The 25,721-nt window shown below is 48.4% G+C and overlaps 1 protein-coding gene across 2 annotated transcripts in view; it reads right to left on the bottom strand.

Annotated features, from left to right (window-relative positions):
* Nucleotides 1-564: 564 nt before the first annotated feature.
* The window catches only part of LDHD (lactate dehydrogenase D), a 65,420-nt gene continuing 40,263 nt past the window's right edge, over nucleotides 565-25,721 (bottom strand). For both annotated transcript variants that reach the window (XM_029608871.1, XM_029608872.1), the window contains exons 9-11: nucleotides 22,870-22,960; nucleotides 15,458-15,569; nucleotides 565-2,671 (exon numbers count right to left, since the gene is read on the bottom strand). In XM_029608871.1, coding sequence (XP_029464731.1) covers nucleotides 2,503-2,671; nucleotides 15,458-15,569; nucleotides 22,870-22,960 — 372 coding nt within the window. In that variant the 3' untranslated portion in view covers nucleotides 565-2,502. The remainder of the gene's footprint in view (nucleotides 2,672-15,457; nucleotides 15,570-22,869; nucleotides 22,961-25,721) is intronic.

Below are 25,721 nucleotides of genomic sequence, written 5' to 3'. Positions count from 1 at the left end.
CTTCTCTGTACCTTTTCTATGTCCTTTGTCTTCTTTTGAGATGGGGGTGACCAGAACTGTACACAATCCTCAATGTGTGGTTATACCATTGATCTGTACAATGGAATTATGATAGTCTGTTTTGTTCTCTATCCTTTCCAAATAATTTGTAATATAAGCAGCCACTAATATTTTATCCCTCCAAAAATGTTTAGCGCAAAATTTAAGTACTTTTTCCCAGCAAGGGGTGAAGGTTGTGCAGTCAGCAGTTCTGGAATATGATGATGTAGTTAAAATGCAGTGAGAACAATTGAGCTGGAGACTTAAACCAACCACCACATTTGATCCTGAAGGAATTTTCTCATGATGCTGCAGAATTAACTAGAATACACAGGGACGGTTAATTTCAGAATCTGCTTGGAATGTAAGTTTTCAGCTGAAAGTTTCCTAAATTCCCACACATGCTCAGTAAAGCAAAAGTTCTACTAAAGAGAGCTCCATTTGGTACCTCCAGATGATGTCATCACGTGGCTAAACTAATTCAGCTCTGCTTATCGAGAGAAAAAAAAGATTCAAATTCTCTTTAGTATAAACTTTTATTAAATAAACTACTAATCATTAACAAGTTATGTTCTAAGTGGCAAAACAAATTAGATATATCATCTTGTGTGATTTTATTGACATCCTAGAACAGGCATATACTATCTCACCAGCTGTGAGGCTCAAAGAAATGCAATACACAATTATCGATGAAGCTTTATTGTCTAGGTAGAAGGCACAAAATGGGATGGTTGCAATCCCCAAATCCTCTTAAATATAATACAGCTCTTGCATCCATAACACATAATTTTCTGTGTTGTACCTCAATACCCTTCTGGAATGACATCTTGATCATTACACAAGCCATTGTAAACGTACAAATGCTAGTCAATAAAATAGTTTTACTAACTGGGCAAAAGAAAAGTTGGTGAAAAAATTACCAAGCCCTGCCAAAAGAATTTATCCCATTTTGGTGGCAGCGAGAAAAGCTTATCTTGATTTAATGGATAGAGAAATCTTTCCCAGACATAATGTTTTGGCTCAGTATTAAGATAAATTTATTAGAAATGGACAGAATTGATCTCTGGAACTCAATCAGAAAAAAAAGGGGGCTTTTTTAGCAGCATGGGGTAGATTTATAGATTGGTTACCTGGCAAAGCTAGACAGTTAATTCATAGTACCTCTTCCAATATCCAGTGGAAAAACTAATGGCTGGCTCAGATTACCAATTAACATTGCAAACAGCAGTATGAAGGAAGGCTTTAGTCTATATACCATTTTTTTTGTTCTGCATATTTATATAGTTGCTGTTTATACAAGAAAAATGTTTGGCATGCTACAGAATCCAGCCACTGTGTCAGCAGAAAAAAAGAACACAGGCCCTTTATTCTGTTAAAATCAATAAGGGCAAGGGATGTAAATATAAGTTGATGCCAATATAAAAGATTATTAAAAAAAAAAGAAACCAAAAGGCCATTTTTCAAAGCCATCTAAGTCTCCTAACTACAGCGTTAAGTGGCTGGATGAAAGGCTTTGAGCATTTACTGCTGCTAAATACAAATAGTTTGACTAGGTTGCTATATTTCAGCCATGCAAATTATGGAAATATGCCAAAGAACGGAGTGGGCTAGTGCTCATTTTCAGTGGTAGCTGCTTACGTTTAGGGAACTAGCCCTGAGCGCGGGGATAGTTAGGCCTAACTTTTGGCAGACAGGTCTAACCCGACCCACAATCTTCCTCCTCTGTTCCCCTTCCACTCTCCAAGGTATGAACACGTTTCTCCCCAAGCTGTGATCTCCCTCCCTCTCTCTGACCCCCCCCTCCCCCAATGGCAGGAGCCGATAGGTTTACCTGTTCCCTGCTCATGTACCACGCTGTGAACGGCGCCACTAAGAGGCACAGGTTTGCGCTGCGGTCTTCAGAGCTGAGCGCGGAAGAGGGCAGTGTATTTATTTTTTAATCACTGTTAGGTGGGGGGAAAGTGGAAGGCCAATGGGCTAGAGAGGGGCGGGAGAAGCATCTGCATCCAGGGGCCTTTGTTCAAACATTTGGAGCTCAGAGGGCTACAAGAAAATGGTTCAGGGCACAGGGGCATGAGGTGAGGGAACTTTGATCAAACATTGGGGTTTGGGGTGGTGGAGGGAGGGAGACTACAGCTCTGGGTGAGAGGTGGAGGAAGGGAGAGAGTGTGGCTCAGAGGGACTTGGTGTTATAACAAAGGGCTTTGAGACTTGGTACATTTTCTGTATAGCACCCAGCTTAATTCTAGCCAGCCATTTTTTTTTTTAACCAGCTTGCTTAATTTAGGAAAGGGCTCAGCCACCAACCTAACTAACTAGCTGTATGAACATGAGGCACCTGACAATGTTTACCTGCAAAATAGTTAAAGCAGTAACTGAACAGCAGCACTGCTGCATAAAACCCTGCACACGCAAGAATTAGATGTCTTTGCTAGGGAACACAACAGTTGTGCCATTCTGGGCCTATTCCAAGACTTTCCCAGGATTCATAATGTTCTTGGGATCCAAGGTGGCTTTCAGCTGCCTCATGGTCTCTATGCCAACGTCCCCGAGCTCCTCCTCCAGAAGTTTCCGCTTCCCCAGCCCGATTCCATGTTCACCTGTGCAGGTGCCATGCAAAGCCAATGCCCTCCTGGAAAGGAAACAACAGAAGCCTATGAGAACAGCCAGTAGGGGGCAATAGGGGATGGAAGAAAGAGCCGGGGATCAGTGAAAGCACCAGCGGGATCAGTGAAAGGTTCGAGCAGCAAACTCCCTAAGGGGGATACAGCAACCTCCTCCGCCCTCATAATATAAAGGAGATATTTGATTTACTAGCAGGTACAAGGAGCTCAGCCCGTAGAGGGAGCAATGTTCAGTATCATGGAACGCATTTAAAGGTAGTTTGAAGCTGCTCTGTAATACATGGGGAGAAGTAGGTGACAGCAGCTTGCTGAGTAGGAGCATGCAGGAAACCCGATGGCACCACTGACTGGAAGGTGGGGCTCAGCAGATAGGACCGGGAAGTTGATGTGAATGACTCTCTTCCAGATCCCTGCACTGCAGACCCATTTTAAAATGTCATGAGCTTTTTCTTTTCTAATTACAGTTTCACTCACTTTATAACAGCTTCTAAATATCTGCAACCATCAGGTAAATGTAGGGCAGACTGCAGCCCTTTAAACTTGGACTTATGTGGGATACCGTTCAGAAGACAGATACTTTTCCCCACCTACTTTGCACCGGCTCTCAAAGGGGAAAGTATACCCACACACAATTTGAACCTACTTTTGCTGTGGCTTTGTTTCTCCTTCCAGACAACAGAGATAGTTTTGAAAATGCAAAGACCACACCTGTTCTGGCATAGCGCACTGCTAGAAATGCCTCTACTCGCTGCAGACAGCATGGCGCAATAACACGTGCACTTAAAGCTGCATAGAGTCTGGGCAATTTTCAGACAGACAATTTACACACACACACGCAAATGGCTTTTGAAAATTGCCCCCATAATGACATCCTCTCATTTCAACGTTTCCATTCCCTGTGGGCTGCACTTCACTGGAATCTCTAGCACTTTCAGCCCCTGACAGTTTAATGCACACAGACAATCCCAGAAGATCTGCAGGTGAGAGGTCAAGCCTTGGCATAGTCATGTATAGAAAAAACAAAAATCCAAAACCAAGACCATACAAGCAGTTGGTACACCCTGTGAAACTCCAGGCTCAGCCAGGGGCAGTTTCCCATTCTGCTCTGGATTCTAAAGTCACTTTATTCTGTGCCAGATCTTGTGCTTACAATACTGCTTCAAAGTGGCTTGCAAAGCAAAAGGTTTTGGGATACCCTGATCTAATGAGTCATCAGAAAACGTCCTAAAGATCCCCAGTTTACAGTGCAATGAGCTCCATCTCCTGGTGAGAGGTGAGACCAAGGTGACAGCAGAACCTGCAAACGTAGATCTACAGGCAGCAGTAAACTCAGGCTTCGGGGTCTGGACAGTTGAGAGGGGTTTGTTTATGTCCACACTGGTGCTATTGCAGTTTATCAATTTATATTTACTCTCCAAAGAGCAGCAGTTGCTTTCCAAGCATGAGATTAGGAGTGGGCTCCTGCCCTGCATGCAGCAGGGGCTGGCAGAGCTGAGGAGCGAGGACGAGAGATGCCCCTGGAGCTTCTGCAGCAGCAGCCAGTGCTGCTCGTTTTGTGCTATGGCAGTTGCTGGGGAATTTTGCTTCTATTTAAAACCAAAATGCACATTAATAGGCATGGTCACTAAAGTGTAGTAATGTGCGCATTATTTAGCAAATCAGCTCCATTGGAAAATAATGGACCCGCACCAATTAACACACCCGTTTAAAGCATGTTCATGCAAGTACTCTAAATTCTTATGGTCTGTGAAGACTGTAAACTGGTGTTGTGCCCCCTCTAGCCATGGGCGCCACTCTTCTAAGACTTCCTTGATGGCCAAGAGCTCCTTATCGCCAATGGCATAGTTCCGCTCTGCTGGCGAGAACTGGCAGGAGAGGAAGGCACACGGACGTAGCTTATGGCCTTCGGAGGCCTGGTTCAGAACGGCCCCTACTCCTTCTGAGGATGCGACCACCTTGATAAAAAAAATGGCCGCTGCGGATCCGGATGTCGAAGGCACGGTTGTTGCATGAATGCCTCCTTGAGGCGACGAAAGGCAGCCTCTGCTCCCGGAGGCCAATTCTTGGGGTCCGCGCCTTTCTGGGTCAGGGCTTTCATCGGGGCAACGATTGACGCATAGTGAGGAATAAACGAGCGGTAATAGTTTGCGAAGCCCAGAAATCTTTGGAGTGCCTTTAGTCCAGACGGCTGTGGCCACTCCCAAATGGCTTTTAGCTTCTGCGGATCCATATGGAATTCCTGGCTAGAGACTTTATATCCCAGGAAAGGAAGAGACTCCTGCTCAAAAAGGCACTTTTCAAGCTTCACATACAATTTATGTTCCCTGAGGTGTTGTAAAACTTGGACGACGTGCTGGCGGTGGGTGGCCAGAGTGTCTGAGAAAATCAAGATGTTGTCTAAGTATATGACCACGCACTGGTACAAGAGATCACGGAGTATCTCATTCATGGTGTTCTGAAATACTGCGGGGGTATTACAGAGCCCGAACGGCATCACCAAATACTCATAGTGGCCGTCTCGGGTGTTGAAGGCCGTCTTCCATTCATCACCCTCCTTGATTCGGATGAGGTTGTAAGCCCCTCGGAGGTCCAACTTGGAAAAGATCCTCGCACCTTGTAGTCTGTCAAAGAGCTCAGAGATGAGCGGCAAGGGATAATGGTCCTTGACCATTATAGCATTCAAGCCCCGGTAGTCAATGCAGGGGTGAAGAGTTCCGTCCTTCTTCCTGACGAAGAAGAACCCAGCCCCTGCGGGGGACTTTGACTTCCGAATGAAGCCCCTCTCCAGGTTTTCCCTGATGTACTCATTCATGGCCTGAGTCTCTGCAGGCGAGAGGGCATAGGTGCAGCCCCGAGGAGGCTCAGTGCCAGGGAGGAGGTTGATGGCACAATCGATCAATGAGGTGGAAGTATCTCGGCCTTTTGCTTCGAAAATACATCCTCGTACGAGGCAATGGAGCATGAGACTGGAATTACTGATTGGAGGCACTTGCCATGACAGCTCAGTCCCCAATGGGTCAGTTGTAAGGTCTTCCAGTCAAACTGGGGCCTGTGTTCCTGGAGCCAGGGCAGGCCCAAGACCACCGGGTGTATCAAATGCTCCAGGACATGAAAAGCCATCTGTTCGTGATGAAGGAGCCCAACCCTCAGCTGGGTGGATTCTGTGATGTGAGTCACATGACCCGGGAGGGGCTTCCCTTGAATTGACGAGATGACCAGAGGAGCTGGAACATGGACCAGTGGAATCTTCAGGTGCTCCACCAATTTCTGCATAATAAGGTTGCCACCGGCGCCAGAGTCTACCAGGGCTAACGTATGAAACTCACCCGCAGGTGACGTTAGCGCCACTGGTAGCATTAGTGGAGGTGCTGGTGACGTTAGGCCTAGGAAGAGACCTCCCTCAGGTCCTAGGCCCGGGAGTTTTCAGATCGCGCAGGGCATGCAGCTATTCGGTGGCCCACTATGCCGCAATAAAAGCAGAGACCCTCCTTTATTCCCCGATGGCGCTCGCGAGTGGACAGTTTTCCATGACCCAATTCCATGGGCTCGTCAGGCAGAGATCGGGGGGTTCCCGATCTCCCTTTGGGCGAGGGCGAATGCTGAGGGCATCTGGACGGAGTTGCGGCTTTGGGTGCCGTCTGGGCCTCTTGACGGCGTTCTTGGTGGTGCCAATCTATGCGCCCTGCCAAGTCGATCAAGGCATTCAAGGACTTCGGTATCTCTCGTCCCGCGAGCTCATCCTTAATTCGGGGACTCAGCCCCTGAAAAAAGATGGTGTGTAGACATTCAGGGCCCCAGCCGAGCTCCGAAGAGAGAGTCTGGAAGTCTATAGCGTATTCAGCCAATGTCCTTGAGCCTTGACGTAACTGCGGCAGCTTTGGCCCTGCAGAAACTTCTTGAGTCGGAACCCCGAAGTTTATCCGGAACAACTCCCAGAACTCTCTTAGGTTCCTTAGAATGGGATCGTCCAGTTCCCACCGAGGGGAAGCCCATTCTAGGGCCTTCCCTTCAAGAAGAGCCAGGATAAAGGTGCTCTTGGTGGCGTCATCAGGAAAGAGGGCGGCCTGCAGGCGGAAGTGCATATTGCACTGGTTAATGAAACCCCTGCTGGTGCGAGGTTCCTCAGAAAAACATGGCGGTGTGGGCAGACGGATTACCGGACGACACCCAGAAGCCGCAGGCGGAGATGGCAGCGTAGGATTCATAGGCCCCAATGCATCAAAGCATTGGTTCAAGCTCTGCACTGAAGAAACCAGGGCATCCAGGGTTCTTTGCTGGTCCATCAGGCGCTGGGCCATTCCCGGAATGGCCTGGCGAGCGGATGCCTCTGCCGGGTCCATGGACTTGGCAATCTGTTATGCTCGGGCTTGTGAACCCTTGGACCGACGGGAGGATGGTATACCTTAGGAGAAGATCCGTAGGTTCTCCCGTCGGCTGGCGAGGCAGAGCAGGAGACGTGACCAGCTGACCCTCGGCACTGGAGACTGAGGCGACTGTGGCGGCGGATGCAGAGATGAGAAGAGAGGAGCTGTGTCTTCGCCACTGGAAGTCTGCGGTCCCCCCAGGAGGAGCCCATAGGGATCCAGACTGCTGGGACTTATGTGGACCTTTGAGAGGTCAAGGAGTTCGGTGCAAGGGCTGACTGGAGCTTCAACCCTGGAAGCCAGCGGTCCCCCTGGGAGGAGCCTGTAGGGACCCGAGCCGCTGGGACTTAGGCGGGCCCTTGGAGACGATGGTCAAGAAGGAGTCCGAGGTCAAATGCCAGAGGGTCGTCGCTTACCATTCCGAGGTCACACACCGAGGGATCACCACTTGCCAGTCCGAAGTCAATACCAGGAATCACCGCTAGCCAATCTGAAGTCAGGAACCAGGAACACCAAGATGGAACAGGAACAAGAGTTCAAGACATTGGAAGACTCACCGAAGCAAGCAGACTAGACAGCATCAAGGACGTTGCCAAGTCAAGGAATGAGCAGAGGAAGCTGGCTTTTATACTTCCCCTGCTTTGGCTGATAGGGAACAGCTGCAGCTGGTTAAAGGGATCAGGTCCCTTTAAATCAGTCAAGGAGGCGCGGCCTCGCGCCTAAAGATGGCTGCGGCCATCTTGGATTTCCACCGCGGAGGAAAACGCTGCTGGATGCCGCGAGGGGGGAGCAGGGACGGCTCCCCCTGTGGTGAGCAGCATGGGGACCCGTGCTGGAGCGACGGGCCTCAAGTCGGGACCTTCCCCTGGGACTCCCGCGGTGGTTCGCCGTCGCGGGCAAGGTAGGGGGACCGCGGTCGTGGCCTACCACAGCCGCGGAACACAACAGACTGTAGGTGGCACCATCCTATATAAGGCGGAGTTTTGTTTTGAAAACTTCTGTCTCCATCTGCTAGAGGGGGGCAAAACCCAGGAGTCTGGACTGATCCTGGTACGTACAGGGAAAAGCCCAATTTCTTGGTTTGATCATGCTTCTATCTGGGCTAATATGCAAAACTGCAGGGAGGAGTCTGGTGGACGATATTGGAAACATCACAATATGTTATTAGGGGATGAGTCTTTCTGTACCCAATTGGCTGAAAACAAAAGAGAATACATAGCTTTCAATAATGTGAGTGATAGTAACCCTTCTCTCCTTTGGATTTGTTTAAAAGCTATTATTAGGGGACAACTGATTTCTCAGGCGGCCTTCCTCAAGAAGGAAGAACATGAGCAGAAACAGCAGCTGTGAACTGAGCTTTTAAATTTGGAAAGGGTCCATAAAAGTACTTTATCTACTTCAGTATATAGACAATTGCAAAAAATTAGGGACAGGCTGCAGGCATTAGAAACAGAAAATTTGGCTTTTTAATTGAACCAAGTAAAACAAGAACATTTTGAGTGGGGAAATAAAGCTAGTAGATTGTTAGCGCGTAGGTTAAAAAGCTTATTTCCCAGCAGCAAATTACTAGGATTAAGGCAGAGGAAGGGATTATGTTGACCTCACCGGGAGATATCAGGGAAAGATTTAATTATTTTTATGAGAAACTATATGACGCTGATCTCTCTATTATTCATAGTTAGATTGGCGATTACTTGGATTCCATAGATCTTCTGAGTATTATGGAAGAGGAACAACAATTTTTTTGATGCTGAAATAACCTCCTTTGAAATATCACATCCCATCCCTCAAGAATGCTTGCCTCACCTCAACAAGGGATCGCGCCCTATTTATTGCTGGCCCCACTCGTTGGAATGCTCTACCTACAAAACCTCTGCCTTGAGCCCTGCCCCTTTAAATTCAAGAAAATGCTAAAGACTTGGCTTTTCCACCAGGCATATCCAGACTAGATCCATGTACTTCATCACCTCACCTCATCACTCTTTCGCTAACTTCATCCCCTCTAAGTTATTACATTAATACTTTACCTCCCCAGTTCTCCTTTTCAGGCTCACCATTATAGCTCCCTCTGGTTGTAGCACCGTTGCTGCACCATGTTGCATTATGTTGTCCCCCTCCCCATTCCCTGTTCATTGTATTTTTCATCTATTGTTTAATGTAAACCTATATGATGTGCCCACTAATATCGGTATAGAAAAGCTGTTAAATAAAAAATAAATTTTTCGCACAGTGATCCAAGCCACCATTTCTGCCAAACTGGATTACTATAACGCACTTTTCCTAGGACTCCCCTACTCCACGATAAAACCACTACAAATGCTGCAAAACGCAACAGCAAGAATCATCTCTAATACCCGTAAACATGATCATATCACCCCAGTCCTTAGAGATTTACACTGGCTCCCTATCCTCTCCTGTATACATTACAAAGCCCTATCCATCGTTCACAAATCCATTCACTCTCACAACTCCAACTGGCTAGACATCCCTTTTAGCCACCACCACTCCACCCGCCCCACCAGAACTGCTAATAAAGGCACCCTACTTGTACCCCCTTTAAAAACAGCACACCTTACCACCACACGTGACCGTGCCCTCTCAATTGCCGGCCCTTCTCTCTGGAACTCCATGCCCCCTAACCTGCGCCTCGAACCATGTGCGATTAAGTTAAAAAAAAAATTAAAAACTTGGCTATTCAAACGACCCTACCCGGAATAGTCCTGCTTACAAAGATGTCTTCCCACGCGCATCCTTGTATTTATACCACTAGCCTGCTGTTAAGGATCTCTATGTTCAGCTATTGTTGCTGTGTTAACCTTTTTTCCATACTGCACTACTGTTATGCCTTTCCCAGTTCCCACCCCCTGTTATAATGTATTTTCCATTCTGCAGTTCAAATGGAAACCAATTTGATGTCTCTACTAATACCGGTATATAAATGATTTAAATAAATACATATCACAGGTGATCAGATTTGAAGGTAAATAAAGCCCCCCCCCCCCTTTTTTTTTTATAAAAAGTTCTCTTCCAAATTAATCCCTTTATTGATGAAGTGGTTTAATTCCTTGCGGGTTGGTAATTCCCTGTCAGCTGGAGCTAATGTGGCGGGGATATCTATCTTAGCCAAACCTGGTCGTGATCTGACCCTTTGTGGCTCTTATAGGCCTATTTCTCTGATTAATATAGATCTCAAGATTTTAGCCAAGGTCCTGGCTAATCACTTAAATAGGGTTATAGCTCGACTGATACATCCAGATCAGGCGGGTTTTATCCCTGGGAGAATTACCAAGACAATGTGCGCAAGATTATTGATTTAATATGGGGAATCCGAGAAAAGTGTATTCCAGCAGTTTTGCTCTCGGTAGATGCCAAGAAACCATTCGACATGGTACATTGGCCTTTTTTGTTCTGTACATTGGGGGAAATGAACTTTGGGTCTTTTTTCATTAACTGGCTTCAACAGCTTTATTCTAACCCAATTGCCCAGGTAAAAATTAATGGTATCTATTCTGATTCTTTTAATATAAAGCACAAGACCAGCAGGAGTGCCCTCTGTTACCCTTGCTGATTGCTGTTACGCCTGTCGGTCGCAGACAGCTGCGACCTCTCATGCTCACCTCTTTTCTCTCTGCGCCATCAAATCTGGGAAGAATGGCGGTCTCTGCTAATCCCCGCCGACCTCTCTGGCATTCCCGGGACAGCGTGGGCACTGCTGACCGCCATCTTGGATCCAGAATTACTTAGGTGCGCGCAAGAGCCTCCTTTGTACACTTCATGGCGGGAACCTCGGGGGCGTCCCCTCCCGATGACGTCAGACTGCTAGCGTATTTAATCTGACCGGCCCTTGCCTTCCTCGAGTTAGCAAGGAGTTCAGTCTTGCTAAATACACCTCACTCAAGGACTTCCTGTTCCTGACTTTGGTCTTGGCATCTAACGCTCTGAGTACCCGCTTCTCGGGGGCTCCCCTGTGTTCCCGGTTATCCGCCCTCTGAGGGCCTACCTGCCTGACTGCTACCAGACCTGCTTCTCAGGTCTCTCTCTCTCTCCTGGAACCATCTCTTGTGAGTACCTCTACTGACTTCTACTATACGAACTGTATTGAGGAATTTCCGCAATGTATCCAGAGCCTCGGGCCACTACCGCCTTGCCTTCAGTAGAAACTATTCAGCTTTTCCTGCGCTGCAGAGTATTGACACACCAACTACTGGAGCCACTTCCGGGTTCCGGCATCTCTACCAGTTCTTCAACATCTACTGTAAGACATCCTCTGCATACCCCGCTCCATGGGCCACTACTGGATCCATATTTCTGAGGTGCCTACATTCGTCAGAGGGGATCCCTGGCGTACCCCGCTCCGCGGGTCATTACCGGATCTTCTCATCTGTGGCCTTGCTCTGGGTATTCCCAATTGCTCAGGACTGTACTATTACATCTCCAGTTCTGTGGACATTACTTTTTCCTTCCTTCATAACAAAGTCTCTACTTCTAGCTGTGTCCACGCCACTTGAGACTACACCTGCTGACGGTGAGGCACACACGGCTCCCTCCCTTTAGACAGAGTCACCTCTCATCTCAGCCCAGGGTTCACATTCTTACAAAAACATAACATTCGCCTTGCTCCTAGAGCCACTAGCAATTCAAATAATGTGGATGGGAGAGATCTCCATGGTTCAAGTGGGAGATAGGGATTATACAATCTCTCTTTTTGCTGATAATATTTTATTTACATTATTGAATCCTTTTTATTCTTTGGGGGTGGCGGTGGACGCTTTGGGGGAGTTTAGCAGGGTTTCTGGATTTAAATTGAATCTAGAAAAATCTAAGTTGCTTAATCTTACTGTGATGGAGGAATAGCTTCCTTTGCTGAGGAGGACATTCCCTTTTAAATGGGCTAAATAATGAATTAAGTATTTGGGTCAGCAACTGCTTTATAGAAACATAGAAATGACGGCAGAAGAAGACCAAACGGTTCATCCAGTTTGCCCAGCAAGTTTTGCTCCCTTTTTTTTTTTCTCATACTTATCTGTTTCTCTTGGCTCTTAGTAACCTTTTGGTTCTATTTCCCTTCCACCCCCACCATTAATGTAGAGAGCAGTGTTGGAACTGCATCTAAGTGAAATATCTAGCTTAATTAATTAGTTATGGGTAGTAACCGCCGCAATAAACAAGCTACACCCATGCTTATTTGTTTACCCAGACTATATAATTCAGTTCTTGTTGGTTGTTGTCTGTATATAGATCCACTTTTCTTCATTCCCCCTGTCGTTGAAGCAGAGAGCTATGCTGGATATGCGTGAAGTATCAGACTTTCTTCCCTGCCGTTGAAGCAGAGAGCTATGCTGGATATGCATTGAAAGTGAAGTATCAGGTTTATTTGGTTTGGGGTAGTAACCGCCAAAACAAGCAAGCTACTCCCCGCTTTTTTGTGAATGCAAATCCTTTTTTCCACATTTCCTCTTGCCATTGAAGCTTAGAGCAATGTTGGAGTCTTAGAGCAATGTTGGAGTCGCATTAACCGTGTGTATGTTTATTGAATAAGGGTATTATCTCCAGGTAGTAGCTGTCATTCCCACGAGCCACCCACTCTTCATGCACGTCCTCTAGACTTTATGGATCCACAGTGTTTATCCCATGCCCCTTTGAAGTCCTTCACAGTTCTGGTCTTCACCACTTCCTCCGGAAGGGCATTCCAGGCATCCACCACCCTCTCCATGAAGAAATACTTCCTGACATTGGTTCAGAGTCTTCCTCCCTGGAGCTTCAAATTGTAACCCCTGGTTCTGTTGATTTTTTTCTGATAGAAAAGGTTTGTCATTGTCTTTGGATCATTAAAACCTTTCAAGTATCTGAAAGTATGTATCATATCACCTCTGATCCTCCTTTCCTCCAGGGTGTACATATTTAGATTCTTCAATCTCTCCTCATAAGTCATTCAATGAAGACCCTCCACCTTTTTGGTCACCCTTCTCTGGACCGCCTTCATCTTGTCTCTGTCTCTTTGGAGATACGGTCTCCAGAACTGAACACAGTACTCCAGGTGAGGCCTCACCAAGGACCTGTACAAAGGGATAATCACGTCCCTTTTCTTACTTGATATTCCTCTCTTTATGCAGCCCAGCATTCTTCTGGCTTTAGCTATTGCCTTGTCACATTGTTTCGCCGACTTCAGATCATTAGACACTATCAGCCCAAGGTCTCTCTTCTGCTCCGTGCACATCAGCCTTTCTCCCCCCATCGAATACAGTTCATTTGGATTTCCACTCCCCATATGCATGACTGCACTTCTTGGCATTGAATCTCAGCTGCCATATCTTCGACCACTCTTCCAGCTTCCTTAAATCCCGTCTCATTCTCTCCACTCCTTCCGGCTTGTCCACTCTGTTGCAGATCTTAGTGTCATCCGCAAAAAGACAAACCTTACCTTCTATCCTGTCCGCAATGTCGCTCACAAAGATATTGAACAGGAATTATTTGAGCTGAACTATAACCCTTTGCTGAAGGCTAAACATCAGGATATGGATACTTGGGATGGCTATGCATTTGTCCTGGTTTGGCCGAATAGCTGCAGTTAAGATGAACATTTTACCTAGATTTGGTTACTTTTTTCAGTCTCTTCCTATGTCCTCTACTGCCTTAAAATGTTGGCAACGATGTATCTTGGCCTTCATATGGCAATGTAGACCTCCCAGGATAGCGAGCAGGGTGATGTTCCAACATAAACTTCAGGGTGGATTGGGAGTGCCTAACCTTCACTGGTACTATGCGGCAAGCTTGACTACGAGCCATAATAGATTGGCATAGAAAGGGGGAATTAAAATCTGGGTACAGATAGAACCATCGTTAGTGGGAGGTATGCCCCTTTGGGCTTTCGCCTGGCAACCCCAATCGACATGGCTACGAGTACTATGTTTTCCACCAACTACAGCCCATACATTAAAATTGTGGAAGCAGTGGAAAGTCCATGTAGTAGGTAATCGCCGTTATTTCTATAATTCAGCGATTAACTACAATAATGATTTTATAGCAGGTCTGTCTACCCCACAGTTCTGTTCCTAGATCTTTAATGGGTTGACATGCTTTGAAAAGATCTGGGAAGTTCAGAGATATCTCATCTTTCCGAAATTGCAGGACAAGTATAACTTAGTGGGTGGAGAAGTTCTTAGATATCTTCAGCTTCGTCGTTTTATGGTAGCCGAAAAGAGTGGTGAAGAACTGTCCTTAGGTAAAACTCAATTCAAGCCCTGGTGCGAGCATAATAATGATACTATGAAAGGAACGATTTCTAATATATATAGGTTTCTTAATAGAGATTTACCTACACAGGATCCTTTTGCCTTTGCCTGGGGAAAGGATCTGGGGAGACATTTGATGACTGAGGAATGGGATTTAATATTCTTTAATACAAAGTGGAGTTCAGTCTCAGCGCTGATGACTGGAAACAGTTATAAAGTATTAATGCGATGATATCTCACACCGGTCCGCTTAAGTAAGGCGTCCCCTGATAAAGATGATTTATGCTGGAACGGGTGTGGGGGAGAGGGGCACTTTCTTCCATATATGGTGGGGGTGTCCCAGAATTGTTTCGTTTTGGGAGGGGGGGTCTTCTCTTTAGCTTAAGAGGATTATTGGGTTATGTTTACACGCTGCTCCCGAACATGCGTTATTGAACCTACCTTTTGATATTCCTTTGGATAAATGCTCTCTGTCGGTGTTGAGCTTGCCTCCTGTTGCAAACTGAATGTCATTCCTTCCATAGAAAAGGTTATTAATAGGCTAGAGTGGGCATGCTTTTTATATAAGTTAACAGCTGTTAAAAATCATACGCTTCCTATGTTTTATAGGATTTGGGACTCGTTCACAACTTGGCTGTCTACAAGCCCTTAATATCCCTTGAGATTTTACTTGCTTTTCTTTTTGTATTCGCTTGACACTCCACTGTAATAATTTTTGAGGATGAGGGTTTTGTCCTGATCCTCTGAATATGTTATTTTCGGTTGTGTGTGTGTGTGTGTGTGTGTGTGTGTGTGTGTGGGGTGGAGGGAGGATATTGTTATGGCTTATTATTATTGATATCATACCAAGTTTATTTCATAAGACTGTATTCTTGTTACATTGCTTTATTGAATATTGTTTCATGAGTAAATAAGAAAATCATAATTTTACAAAAAAAAACCCAGTGACAATGTCATTTTGACTTCTGGGAAATGCTTCTGAATTTGGATCCGCTGAACTTTTCCACTGGTCCTACATAGCAATAGAGGGAGGTGAGGGAGCTCTAACTTTAACTGTAGCTCTGTAGAGAGGCAGTGAGATCACAAGTTCCCCAGTATGAGAGCAAGAAGATGTAATCCAAAGCCTCTTTTCTGTCCTTCCACCTTCAGTTAGAGACTCTACATTGCCCTAGGATCTTTACTTCTATTTCCTGCTTACCTGGCCAGCCTGTCTGTGAACTCCTTCACCCTCTGGACTTCCTCCATATCATCTGGATTCAGCACCATGATGCAGTGGAAGTTTCCATCTCCAACATGCCCTGCGATAGGACCTAGAGCCAGAGAAGACAAGTCCTGATACTCCCCCCAAGTCAAGGGTTCCAGAGAAACCGATGGTAGACCGAGACGTCCAGGCCTATCACATCTGTTCAGGTTACCTACAGCAGCACATACCCTTCTTCGAGGTTCATTTATTCTGCTGCAATAAAGGTATAATGTGCAAAAACCAGTATTCATCGTGTGATATACCCAAACTGCAGCAAAATCATGTGATTTTTCTCTAAAACCCCACCATTATTAAAACAAACTGCTCTGCATGCATAATTTTTTCAAATGCACGCAAAGCAGTTCATGCCTAGCTAGCTAACCAGAAATAACACAAACCATGTAATTTCCCAAAAAGTTAGCTACAATTCAGGAGTGGTAGCTAACTGTTTGAGGAAGCATCTTCTGTTTTCAATTTAAAGGGCTACAAAAATCCTAAACCTCCTCTCCAATGTTGAAAAATTGTACTCCAACTCCCACTGCGTCTAGCAGCAACAGACAATTAAAAATACCCCCCCCCCCCAAATTTGACAAATCATGTGGCAATGGCCCATCTGCTCACCTACTCAAACTTGTCCTCTTTCATCAAAAAGTCATCTTCCCCCCTCAAGTAAATCTGCCTGATCCATTCCTGCTCTCAAAAAGAAGAAACACTGTACTGAGCCATCCTCGCTTTAAGGGCCACTACTAAAGCAACCACCCTCAATGTTGAAAAATCTTCCTCTGGGGAAGCGACCCTCCCCTTTCACAAAAAGGCACTTGCCTCCCAAGCAATCCCAACCCCCTCCAATCCATATCCTCCAGATCCCCCACCCTTACATACAACAGACTCCCTGGTGTGCAGTGGAGCCCCCACCACTCCCCCTTATCTCAAAAAGTCTCCTTGATGGTCCAGTGGGGACCCCAGAGCACTCCTAGGACCCTCCTATTTGGGGGCAGGGGAGTCCACTAAACTCCAGGGAGTCTTTTGTATGTAAGGGGGGAACTGGGGTATATGGATTGGGGGAGTTGCTTGGGAGGAAAGTGACTTTTTGTGAAAGGGGAGAGTTCCCCACTACTAAGGGCCCGCTGTGCTTATGACATGCCTTCTTGAATTTTAATACTGTTTTTCTTCACCACCTCTGCTGAGATAGTGCTCCAACATTCTAAATCTACCTCACTCCATTCTCAGATTATGACACGGTGAAAAGCATGTGCTTCCGCTGCATTGCATGAACCTTTGAGGTATTTAAAAGTCTCTATCATATTCCCCCTCTCTTCTAGGGCACCTACATATTTGGATCCTTAAGTCTTACCTGGTTCTGCACCCAAAAGGTAATCCTCCAAGGTTTACTGCAAAGTTATGCGCAATTTTTGCTGCCTGTAGAAGTGTAACCTTAGTGCTAGGATATATAATGGAATACATATAGGAAAATTGGTTCTTATCTAATTTTCGTTTCTGTAGTACCATGGATCAGTCCAGACAGCGGGTTGAGCCTCCTGTCCAGCAGATGGAGCCAGAGAAAAACTGAAAGGGTATCCTATATGAGGACAGTGCTCACCCTGCGCCCCTCAGTATAAACGTTATCAAAGCAGATAAACATAAACGGAAATTGAACCAGAATAAGATCAAGCAAATAACCAAGCCAACATGAATAATATAATGCGAATTTGGAACAGTGCAAGAAACAGCTCTTGTCTATATGATAGATACGTCCGGTGCCTTATAGTTCTGCTATATAGAAGTTTTGAAAGGAAGAAGGCATTCTCCATATCTATAAAGAAAAAGGCTTCGAGCGGACTAGAAAAAGTAGAATGGGAGGGAGTCTGGACTGATCCGTGGTACTACAGGAATGAAAATTAGCAGGTAAGAACAAATTTTTCTTTCCCCGTACGTACCCGGATCAGTCCAGACAACAGGATGTACCAAAGCTTCCCTAATTAGGATGGGACTGAGACAGTCCCACTGTGAGTACCTGTCTGCCGAAGGAAACAATCACTGGCGCCTGTACGTCCAGATGATAATGCTGGGCAAAAGTATGCAGTGACTTCCAAGTGGCTGCTCTGCAAATTTCCTGCGGAGAAACCAGCTGGCTCTCCACCCATGAGGTAGCCTGCAAACGCAGAGAATGGGCTTTTAGACCCTCTGGAACCGGCCGGCCCCTGCAAAGATACGCAGACGCGATTGCTTCCTTTAGCCAGCGAGCTATGGTGGCTTTAGAGGCCTTCTGTCCCATATGAGGCCCACTCCATAAAACAAAGAGATGATCAGAGACCTAGAATTTATTGGTAACCGGTAAGTACTGTAGAAGAACTCTCTTAACATCCAAACATCGTAAATCACCACCAGACGTGTTAGCAATATCCTCCGGAGAAAAGGCTGGGAGCTCCATTAACTGATTCACACTGGTTCCATTAACTGGTTCCCTCTTTTCTACCTTTGGCAGAAAAGAGGGAACCGTCTTTAGAGAGACCCTCGAATCATAGAACCGCAGGAAGGGCTCCCGACAGGATAAAGCTTGCAGCTCGGAGACCCTCCTGGCTGAGCAAATAGCCACTAGAAACACTGTCTTAAGCATCAGGTCCTTGAGCGTGGCCCGCCGGAAGGGGTTCGAAGGGCACCTTGCAGAGGTCACAAAGGAATTGAAAGACTCCAGGATGGGCAAGTAGCCCGGACCGGCGGATTCAAATGCTTAGCCCCTTTAAGAAAACATCTGACATCCGGATGGGCCGCCACTGTGTAACAGTCTAGCCTCCCCAAGAGGGAACCGAGAGCCGAAACCTGAACACGCAAAGAATTGAAAGACAAACCTTTAGAGGGTCCATTCTGGAAGAAAGAGAGAACCAGGAAGACTGAAGCCCTGCGCGCCGATACCCCAGCCTCCGCACACATATTGTCAAACACTCTCCAAACACGATCATAAGCGAGAGATGTAGAGGTTTTACGGGCCCGCAACAACGTGGATATCACCTCCTCCTTATAGCCCCTCTTTCTTAGTTGCTGCCGCTCAAAAGCCAGGCCGCTAGACAAAAGTGATCCGCCTGATCGAAAAATACGGGACCTTATCGTAGAAGGTTGGGTAGGTGAGCGAGACGAAGAGGGCTGTCCGACACGAGATTCATGAAATCCGCAAACCATGGTCTCCGGGGCCACTCCGGCGCGATAAGAATGACCACCCCTTGTGAAGCTCTATCCTTCTGAGTACCTTTCCCACTAGAGGCCAAGGTGGGAATATATGGAGGAGGATGTCGCTGGGCCAGGGCAGGACCAGAGCATCCATGCCCTCTGAGCAGTGCTCCCTTCTGTGACTGAAGAACCTGGGAGCCTTTGCGTTCTTCAAGGTGGCCATCAAGTCCAAGTGGGGAGCCCCCCACTTGCGCACGACTAGATCCATCGCCTCTTCTGACAACTCCCACTTTCTGGGATCGAGATGCTGAAGACTGAGGAAGTCGGCCTGTACATTCTCCTTCCCTGCAATGAGGGAGGCCGCCAGGCGGTCCAGATGGCACTCTGTCCATGGAAACAGTTTGCTGGCTTCCAGGGCCACCAGGTGACTCCTGGTGCCCCCATGGCAATTGATGTAAGCTACCGTGGAGGCATTGTCTGAGAGGATTCTCACCACTTTGCGACTGATCAAGGGAAGGAAGAACTTGAGTGCCAGTCAGACCGCCCGGGTCTCCAGGCGGTTGATGTGCCACTTGGATTGGATCGTGAACCAATGTCCCTGAGTCGACAGAGACTGACACACCGCTCCCCAGACTGAGAGGCTGGCATCAGTAATCACGACAATCCACTGGGGAGCTCCAGGGACATGCCCTTCAACAGGTGATCGAGTGGGAGCTACCACCGCATGCTGGTGATGGTAGATTCGGGAAGTGGTAAGGGCGCCCAAAACTCCTCCGAGACCAGCTTCCAATGGGCTAGCAAAGCTTTATGCAAAGGACGCATATACACAAACGCCCAGGAAACCAGATCTATAGTGGAAGCCATAGAGCACAGTACTTGGAGGTAGTCCCAAGTCGCGGGTATCGAGAGAGATAAGAGATGCTGTACCTGCTTCATGAGCTTGAGCGCCCGGGCCTCGGGCAGGGAGACCTTGGACATGCGCGTGTCGAAACGAGCTCCCAGAAATTCCAGAACTTGAGAGGGCATGAGGTTGCTCTTGGAGTAGTTGACTATCCACCCGAGGGAGGTGAGCACCAACACGACATGACTGACTACCATCGCACAGAGCTTCTCAGACTTTGTCTGGATGAGCCAGTCGTCCAGGTAGGGAAGGACTAGGACTCCCTCTCGCTGGAGAAAAGCCGCCACCATCACCATCACCTTGGTGAACGTGCGAGGAGCGGTGGCGAGCCCGAACGGAAGAGCTTGAAACTGGAAGTGCCAGCCCAGTATGTCGAAGCAAAGAAACCTCTGGTGCTCTTTGCAAATCGGGATGTTGAAGGTAAGCCTCCGTGAGATCGAGCGAAGCCAGGAACTCGCCAGAGCGAACCGCCGCTATGACCGCCCTCAGGGTCTCCATCCGAAAATGGGGAACCTAGAGCACCCGGTTGACTCTCTTGAGGTCCATAATCGGTAGGAAGGAGCCGTCCTTTTTAGGGACGATGAAGTAGATGGAATACTGGCCAGATCCCTGTTCCTTTGGGGGGGGGGGGGAACAGGGACTATGGCCCCTAGCTTCAGGAGCCTGTCGAGAGTCTGATACACCGCTGGCTGTTTTTGACTGCCGCATGGAGAGATCAGGTGGCTGTCTGGAAGGTCCCGAGCAAATTCTAATGCATAACCTCTTCCGATCACATCAAGGACCCACTGATCTGTAGTGATTTTGGCCCATTCCTCAAGAAAAAGAGACAGACATTCACCTAAGGCGTGAGTGGAGGAATGGGCCAGCCGCATCTCATTGCAAAGACATTGTGGAGGATCCTTGGGGGTTGCCATCCCGGAATGGCCGACGTCCCCGAAAGGAATGAGACCATGCCTGCAATCTGGTGGAGATAGTCCACTGAAAGGACCCCCGCGGTTTGTTGTACCTGCGCTGACCCCTGAATCGAGAGCGCGAAGGAAAAAAGGATTTGGACTGTTTAGGGTGGTCCTCAGGCAGCTTATGAACCTTGTTGCCACCTAAGGATTTAATAAGCTGTTCCAGGTCCTCTCCAAAAAGCAACTTGCCCTTGAAGGGGAGAATGCCCAACTGCGACTTGGAAGAGGAGTCCCCTGCCCAGTTTCGTAGCCAGAGGAGTCACCTGGCGGAGACCGCTGAGACCATAGCCCTGGCCTGCACCTGGAGATCATAAAGGGCATCAGCTCCATACGCAATCACACCTTCGAGCCGCTCCGCTTGTTCGGCCTCTGCAGACGGGAAGTCCTGAGTGCTGAGTAGTTGTTGAACCCACCTGAGGCTTGCCCGCTGCATGAGACTGCTACAAACCGTTGCCCGGACTCCTAAAGCCAAGCACCTCGAAGATCCTCTTGAGATGTAGCTCCAACTTGCGATCTTGAAGATCCTTTAAGGCCGTTGCCCCCACCACTGGGATGGTGGTGCGTTTGGTGACAGCAGACACCGAAGCATCAACCTTGCGGACCTTAAGCATTTTAAGAGCCTGATCCAGCAGAGGATATAGCTTATCCATCACCCTGCCCACTCGGAGACCAGACTCGGGTCTGCTTATGCAGGAGCTGCATAAGCAAAGGATGGAATGGAAAAGTACGAGGCAGAACTCTCAGGCCCACTAGGACCGGGTCTACGGTACGGGAAGTGGAGGCAGTGGCGGGCTCTTCCGAGGGAACCTCGATCCCAAGTTCATCCAGAACAAAGGAAGGAAGACATGAAGGAATCAAGCTCCTCACGTTTAAATAATCTCAGGACCCGTGGGTCATCTCCCTCCACGGGTGGATTCACAAGCGAAAGATCCGCGTCCACATCCGGATCTGGCAGCAGATTGGGCTGAGGAGGGTCAGGTGGGTCCGGTCTGCCGGGCATGGTCCTGACCCTAGTAGCACCCTGCGAGTCTGGAGTGCCAGGGCCCTGGCCACAGACCAATCGAGGGATTTTCACGGGGGGGAGGGGGCCGGAGCGGGATACCCCTATTCCTACAAGCTTGCCAAAAAAGACCTGTGTAACTGGAGCACAAATTCCGTGGAAAAACGGTGGTGTGCTTTGCCGGGCACCTGAGGGGGAGGGTCAGAATCTGCACTAGGAGAGCCCACAGGCCTTAAGTCAGGTGGCGATTGAGATAAATCCGGCTCCCTTCTCCCCTGAGGCTCAGAGTCTGCTGCGAGGTCCGGGCACAAATTGTCCGCCGTTCCTGCGATTTTCTGCAAGGAGGACGGCCCGGATGCACGCTTCCTGATCCCACCTAGGATCGTTGATTTAAAGGTGCCACCGAGGATCCCTCCCCTCCGGGCAAGCAGACTGAGCAGAGACCGTCACGGGAGAGCCGCGAAGCTGGCTCCCCGCAGGCAATACAAAAAGCTGATTTCGGCATCGGGTAAAAGTCAGCCGCGAGGGAATCAGCTGTGCCTGTCTGCTCTGAAGCATGGGAACCGACGAGACAGCTCCGAGCCGCTTCTTTCCCTGCCGCTTGGCGCTCAGCCATGAAGAATAGCCTTTTTCCTCTTTTTTATTTAATTAAATTAATTAATTAATTTTTTTTTGAAGAGGATTCTCTTAAATACACTTTATTGTTTTTTGCCACAGCAGAGGAATTAAATCATCTCTGCAACGGGACCCAAGGCATAGCACATCTCTAGGGTCACCAAAGACAAAAAGGGGGAGTGACTGGACCACCAGTATCACCCCTAGGCAGGGAAAATTCAAAGGCCACCGGGGATAAGAGACCTAGGCTGATTACTCAAGGGGAAAATCCCCCCACCTAGGACTCCACAAGAGCTAGGAGACAGAACTGTCTCCTGTGAAATTAAAACAGACTGTTCCTGGTTTTTTTTTTAGATAATACTTACTTGACCCAGTGAAGACATGAAGGAAAACTTCTCAAAAGAAGAAATAAAGAAATATCACTAAGGAGAGGGAACCGCAGGTTCGTCTGTCTGCATCTGCTGGAGCAGAGAAATACTTGGGGGCACAGGGTGAGCACTGTCCTCATATAGGATACCCTTTCAGTTTTTCTCTGGCTCCATCTGCTGGACAGGAGGCTCAACCCGCTGTCTGGACTGATCCGGGTACGTACAGGGAACCAAAATTAACTAGAAGCAGACTGCTCCTCCAAGGTACAAGACCATTCCCCTGAAGTCTATCCTCCCCCAAGGAATATGGGGACTATACCCACTACAGTAAAAGGACACCACCCTAAAGAACGACTTCTTACCTGTTAGCCGAGATTCCACCAAGTCTTTCTTTGTCGCCACCATAATCTCAGGCAGTTTAGAGATGGGGACGCAGACATCTGTTGCATATCCCTAAGAGAAAAAGACAGCACAGTCATTCACTGATCCCTGTAACTGTAAGGAACATTAGCACAGAGGATCTCATCCAGTGCTTCCAGCATAAACTTCACTCCCCATGTCCTTTTGGATTGTTCTTTCAGGTTTTCTATATCAAATCCTAGGCCAAAGATGTGCTGGGTGAGAATCAGGGCATATATAGAACATGAAAGGGAACTCATACAGGAAATATCACATCATTATAAGCACAGAAGATCATAGGGATGCAAGTTTATGCAGATTTTTCATATGCTAGAAACAAGACTTCAGTGGAGACAAAGGATTAATGTCCCATTACCAGCTCTCACCTTACTAACAGGTCGATACAGTAACGTTGAGTTAAAGATTCCCCGTCTGTAACGTGCTGGGAGCGCACAATACAGACGAGTAAGGCCATCCAGCGATACAGTCTCCAGTTTCACGCGTCCTTAGCGCTTCCTAAACCCTTTCCGCACCCAGCATGTAAATGAACGAAAAAGCTGTATAATGAAGGAATTAGCTATTCCCCTGCGATACTGTAATGGGCGCTGATATTATCTCCTCCGTAACCCGCTGTTCTGCCGCGGCCTTAACCTGCTAGTTTACCGCCTCCCCCCAGTAGGAGTTAGTGTAGTGTAGTGTAGTGTAAAAACATTGCTTACCCGCCCTGGTCCCGTCCGGTCTCCTGCAGCCCCGTCCGGTCCCCTCCTCCCGAAGAAAAAAAAAAACAAACGAAAAAGTAGCAAGCCTCGGGCCTGCTACGGTAAGTGTAAAAAGTGTAAAAAGTGTAAAAAACAAAAAACCTGTGTGTTATATAAAAAAATAAAACAATTTTAAATACCTGTCGGAGGGCCGTGGGTCCAGGCGGCCGGTGGGCGGCGGGCAGCCATCAGCGGCATCCGGTAGTCCCTTCTCCCTTCCTCCCGATTTCGCACGGGCATTCATCCAGGCAGAGGGAGCCGACGGCGAACGACCTCCGGCTCCCCCTGCCTGGATGAGCGCCAAAATCGCACGGGCGGGTCGGCAGCGGCAGCGGGGGGGCGGTAGCAGGATCCGGGAGTGGCGGGTAGGCAGCAGCGGGGTCCGGGGAGCAGCGGCAGCAGGATCCAGGGGCGGCAGTGGCAGCGAGATCCGGGGGGCAAGTAGCGGCAGCGTGTTCGATCGGGCAGGTAGGTGGGAAAAAAAGATGGCCGCCTGCACCGGGGAAAGCTGCAATTGGCCGCTGAAGACGTGACGTCACACCCCGTGACGCCAAACGTCGTGACGTCACGTCTTCAGCGGCCAATTGCACGCTTTTCCCGTGCAGGCGGCCATCTGTTTTTTGCCACCTACCTGCCTGCCCGATCGAACACGCTGCCGCTACTCGCTCCCCGGATCTCGCTGCCGCCCCTGGATCCTGCTGCCGCTGCCCCCCCCCCGGCCCCCGCTGCTGCCTACCCGCCGCTCCCGGATCCTGCTGCCGCCCCCCCGCTGCCGCCCCCCCCCCCCCCCCACTGCCGACCCGCCCGTGCGATTTTGGGAGAAGGGACTACCGGATGCCGCTGATGGCTGCCCGCCGCCCACCGGCCGCCTGGACCCACGGCCCTCCGACAGGTATTTAAAATTTTTTTATTTTTTTATATAACACACAGGTTTCTTGTTTTTTACACTTTTTACACTTTTTTACACTTCCTGGTGCCTGTCATTTCAAATGTCATTTGAAATGACAGGTACCAGCGCACCCAGGTTACTTTATAGGCGCTGTTACAGCGCCTATACAGTAAAATGGGTTGCGCGGGCATAACCCTTCCCTAACGCTTCACAGCCGCGGCATGCATTTGCATGCGATTAGAAGAGAGAATCAGGCATTAGGTCAGGAGAACTGTGTGTGCGGGGAGGAAGGGTGCGCCTGACACTGCCGCACTGTTTTTACCGCGGCCTTACTGTATCGAGCCGTAAGGTTGCTAATTGGCACCAGATTTTCAGGACAGGCTGATCCAGGCCTGGTTTTACCTCCATGCATACAGGGACTTGTAGTCTTGCTCTTCATAGGGACTGCAATAGGTAAAGCAGAACTACAAGTCCCTGCATGCAATAGGGTAAAACCAGGCCTGCAGCCACCTGTCCTGAACATCTGGAGTCAGTTGGCAACCTTATACTTTACATCCTGGGAACAATGCCAGCCCCCTTTTCATTCCTATCTTATACCTCAGACTCAGGGCCAGCCCCTGTCTTTGCTGTCAACCTACACCTTGAATAAAATGCCAGCTCCCTTCTTTGCCCTCTACTGTCAGCTTCCACCTTCATTCTCAATTCATATCACTGATGCAAGGTGAGGTTTTCTTTTTTGCTCCCATCTTATACCTTGGATACAAGGCCAGCCCCCATCTTCATGCTCACATTATGCCTCATGCACAGTGTTAGGCCCCCTCCTCTCTTGTTCTCACCTCACACCCCAAGCACAGTGCCACCCCTCCTCTTCCCTCTCACCTCACACCCCAAGCACAGTGCCACCCCTCCTCTCTTGTTCTCACCTCACACCCCAAGCACAGTGCCACCCCTCCTCTTCCCTCTCACCTCACACCCCAAGCACAGTGCCACCCCTCCTCTTCCCTCTCACCTCACACCCCAAGCCCAGTGCCACCCCTCCTCTTCCCTCTCACCTCACACCCCAAGCCCAGTGCCACCCCTCCTCTTCCCTCTCACCTCACACCCCAAGCCCAGTGCCACCCCTCCTCTTCCCTCTCACCTCACACCCCAAGCTCAGTGCCACCCCTCC

The sequence above is a fragment of the Rhinatrema bivittatum genome, chromosome 7, assembly GCF_901001135.1.
Source record: "Rhinatrema bivittatum chromosome 7, aRhiBiv1.1, whole genome shotgun sequence".
In the NCBI taxonomy this organism is placed as follows: domain Eukaryota; kingdom Metazoa; phylum Chordata; class Amphibia; order Gymnophiona; family Rhinatrematidae; genus Rhinatrema; species Rhinatrema bivittatum.
The sequence above is the reverse complement of the archived record's forward strand: the minus strand, read 5'-3'. Positions and strand labels throughout refer to the sequence as shown.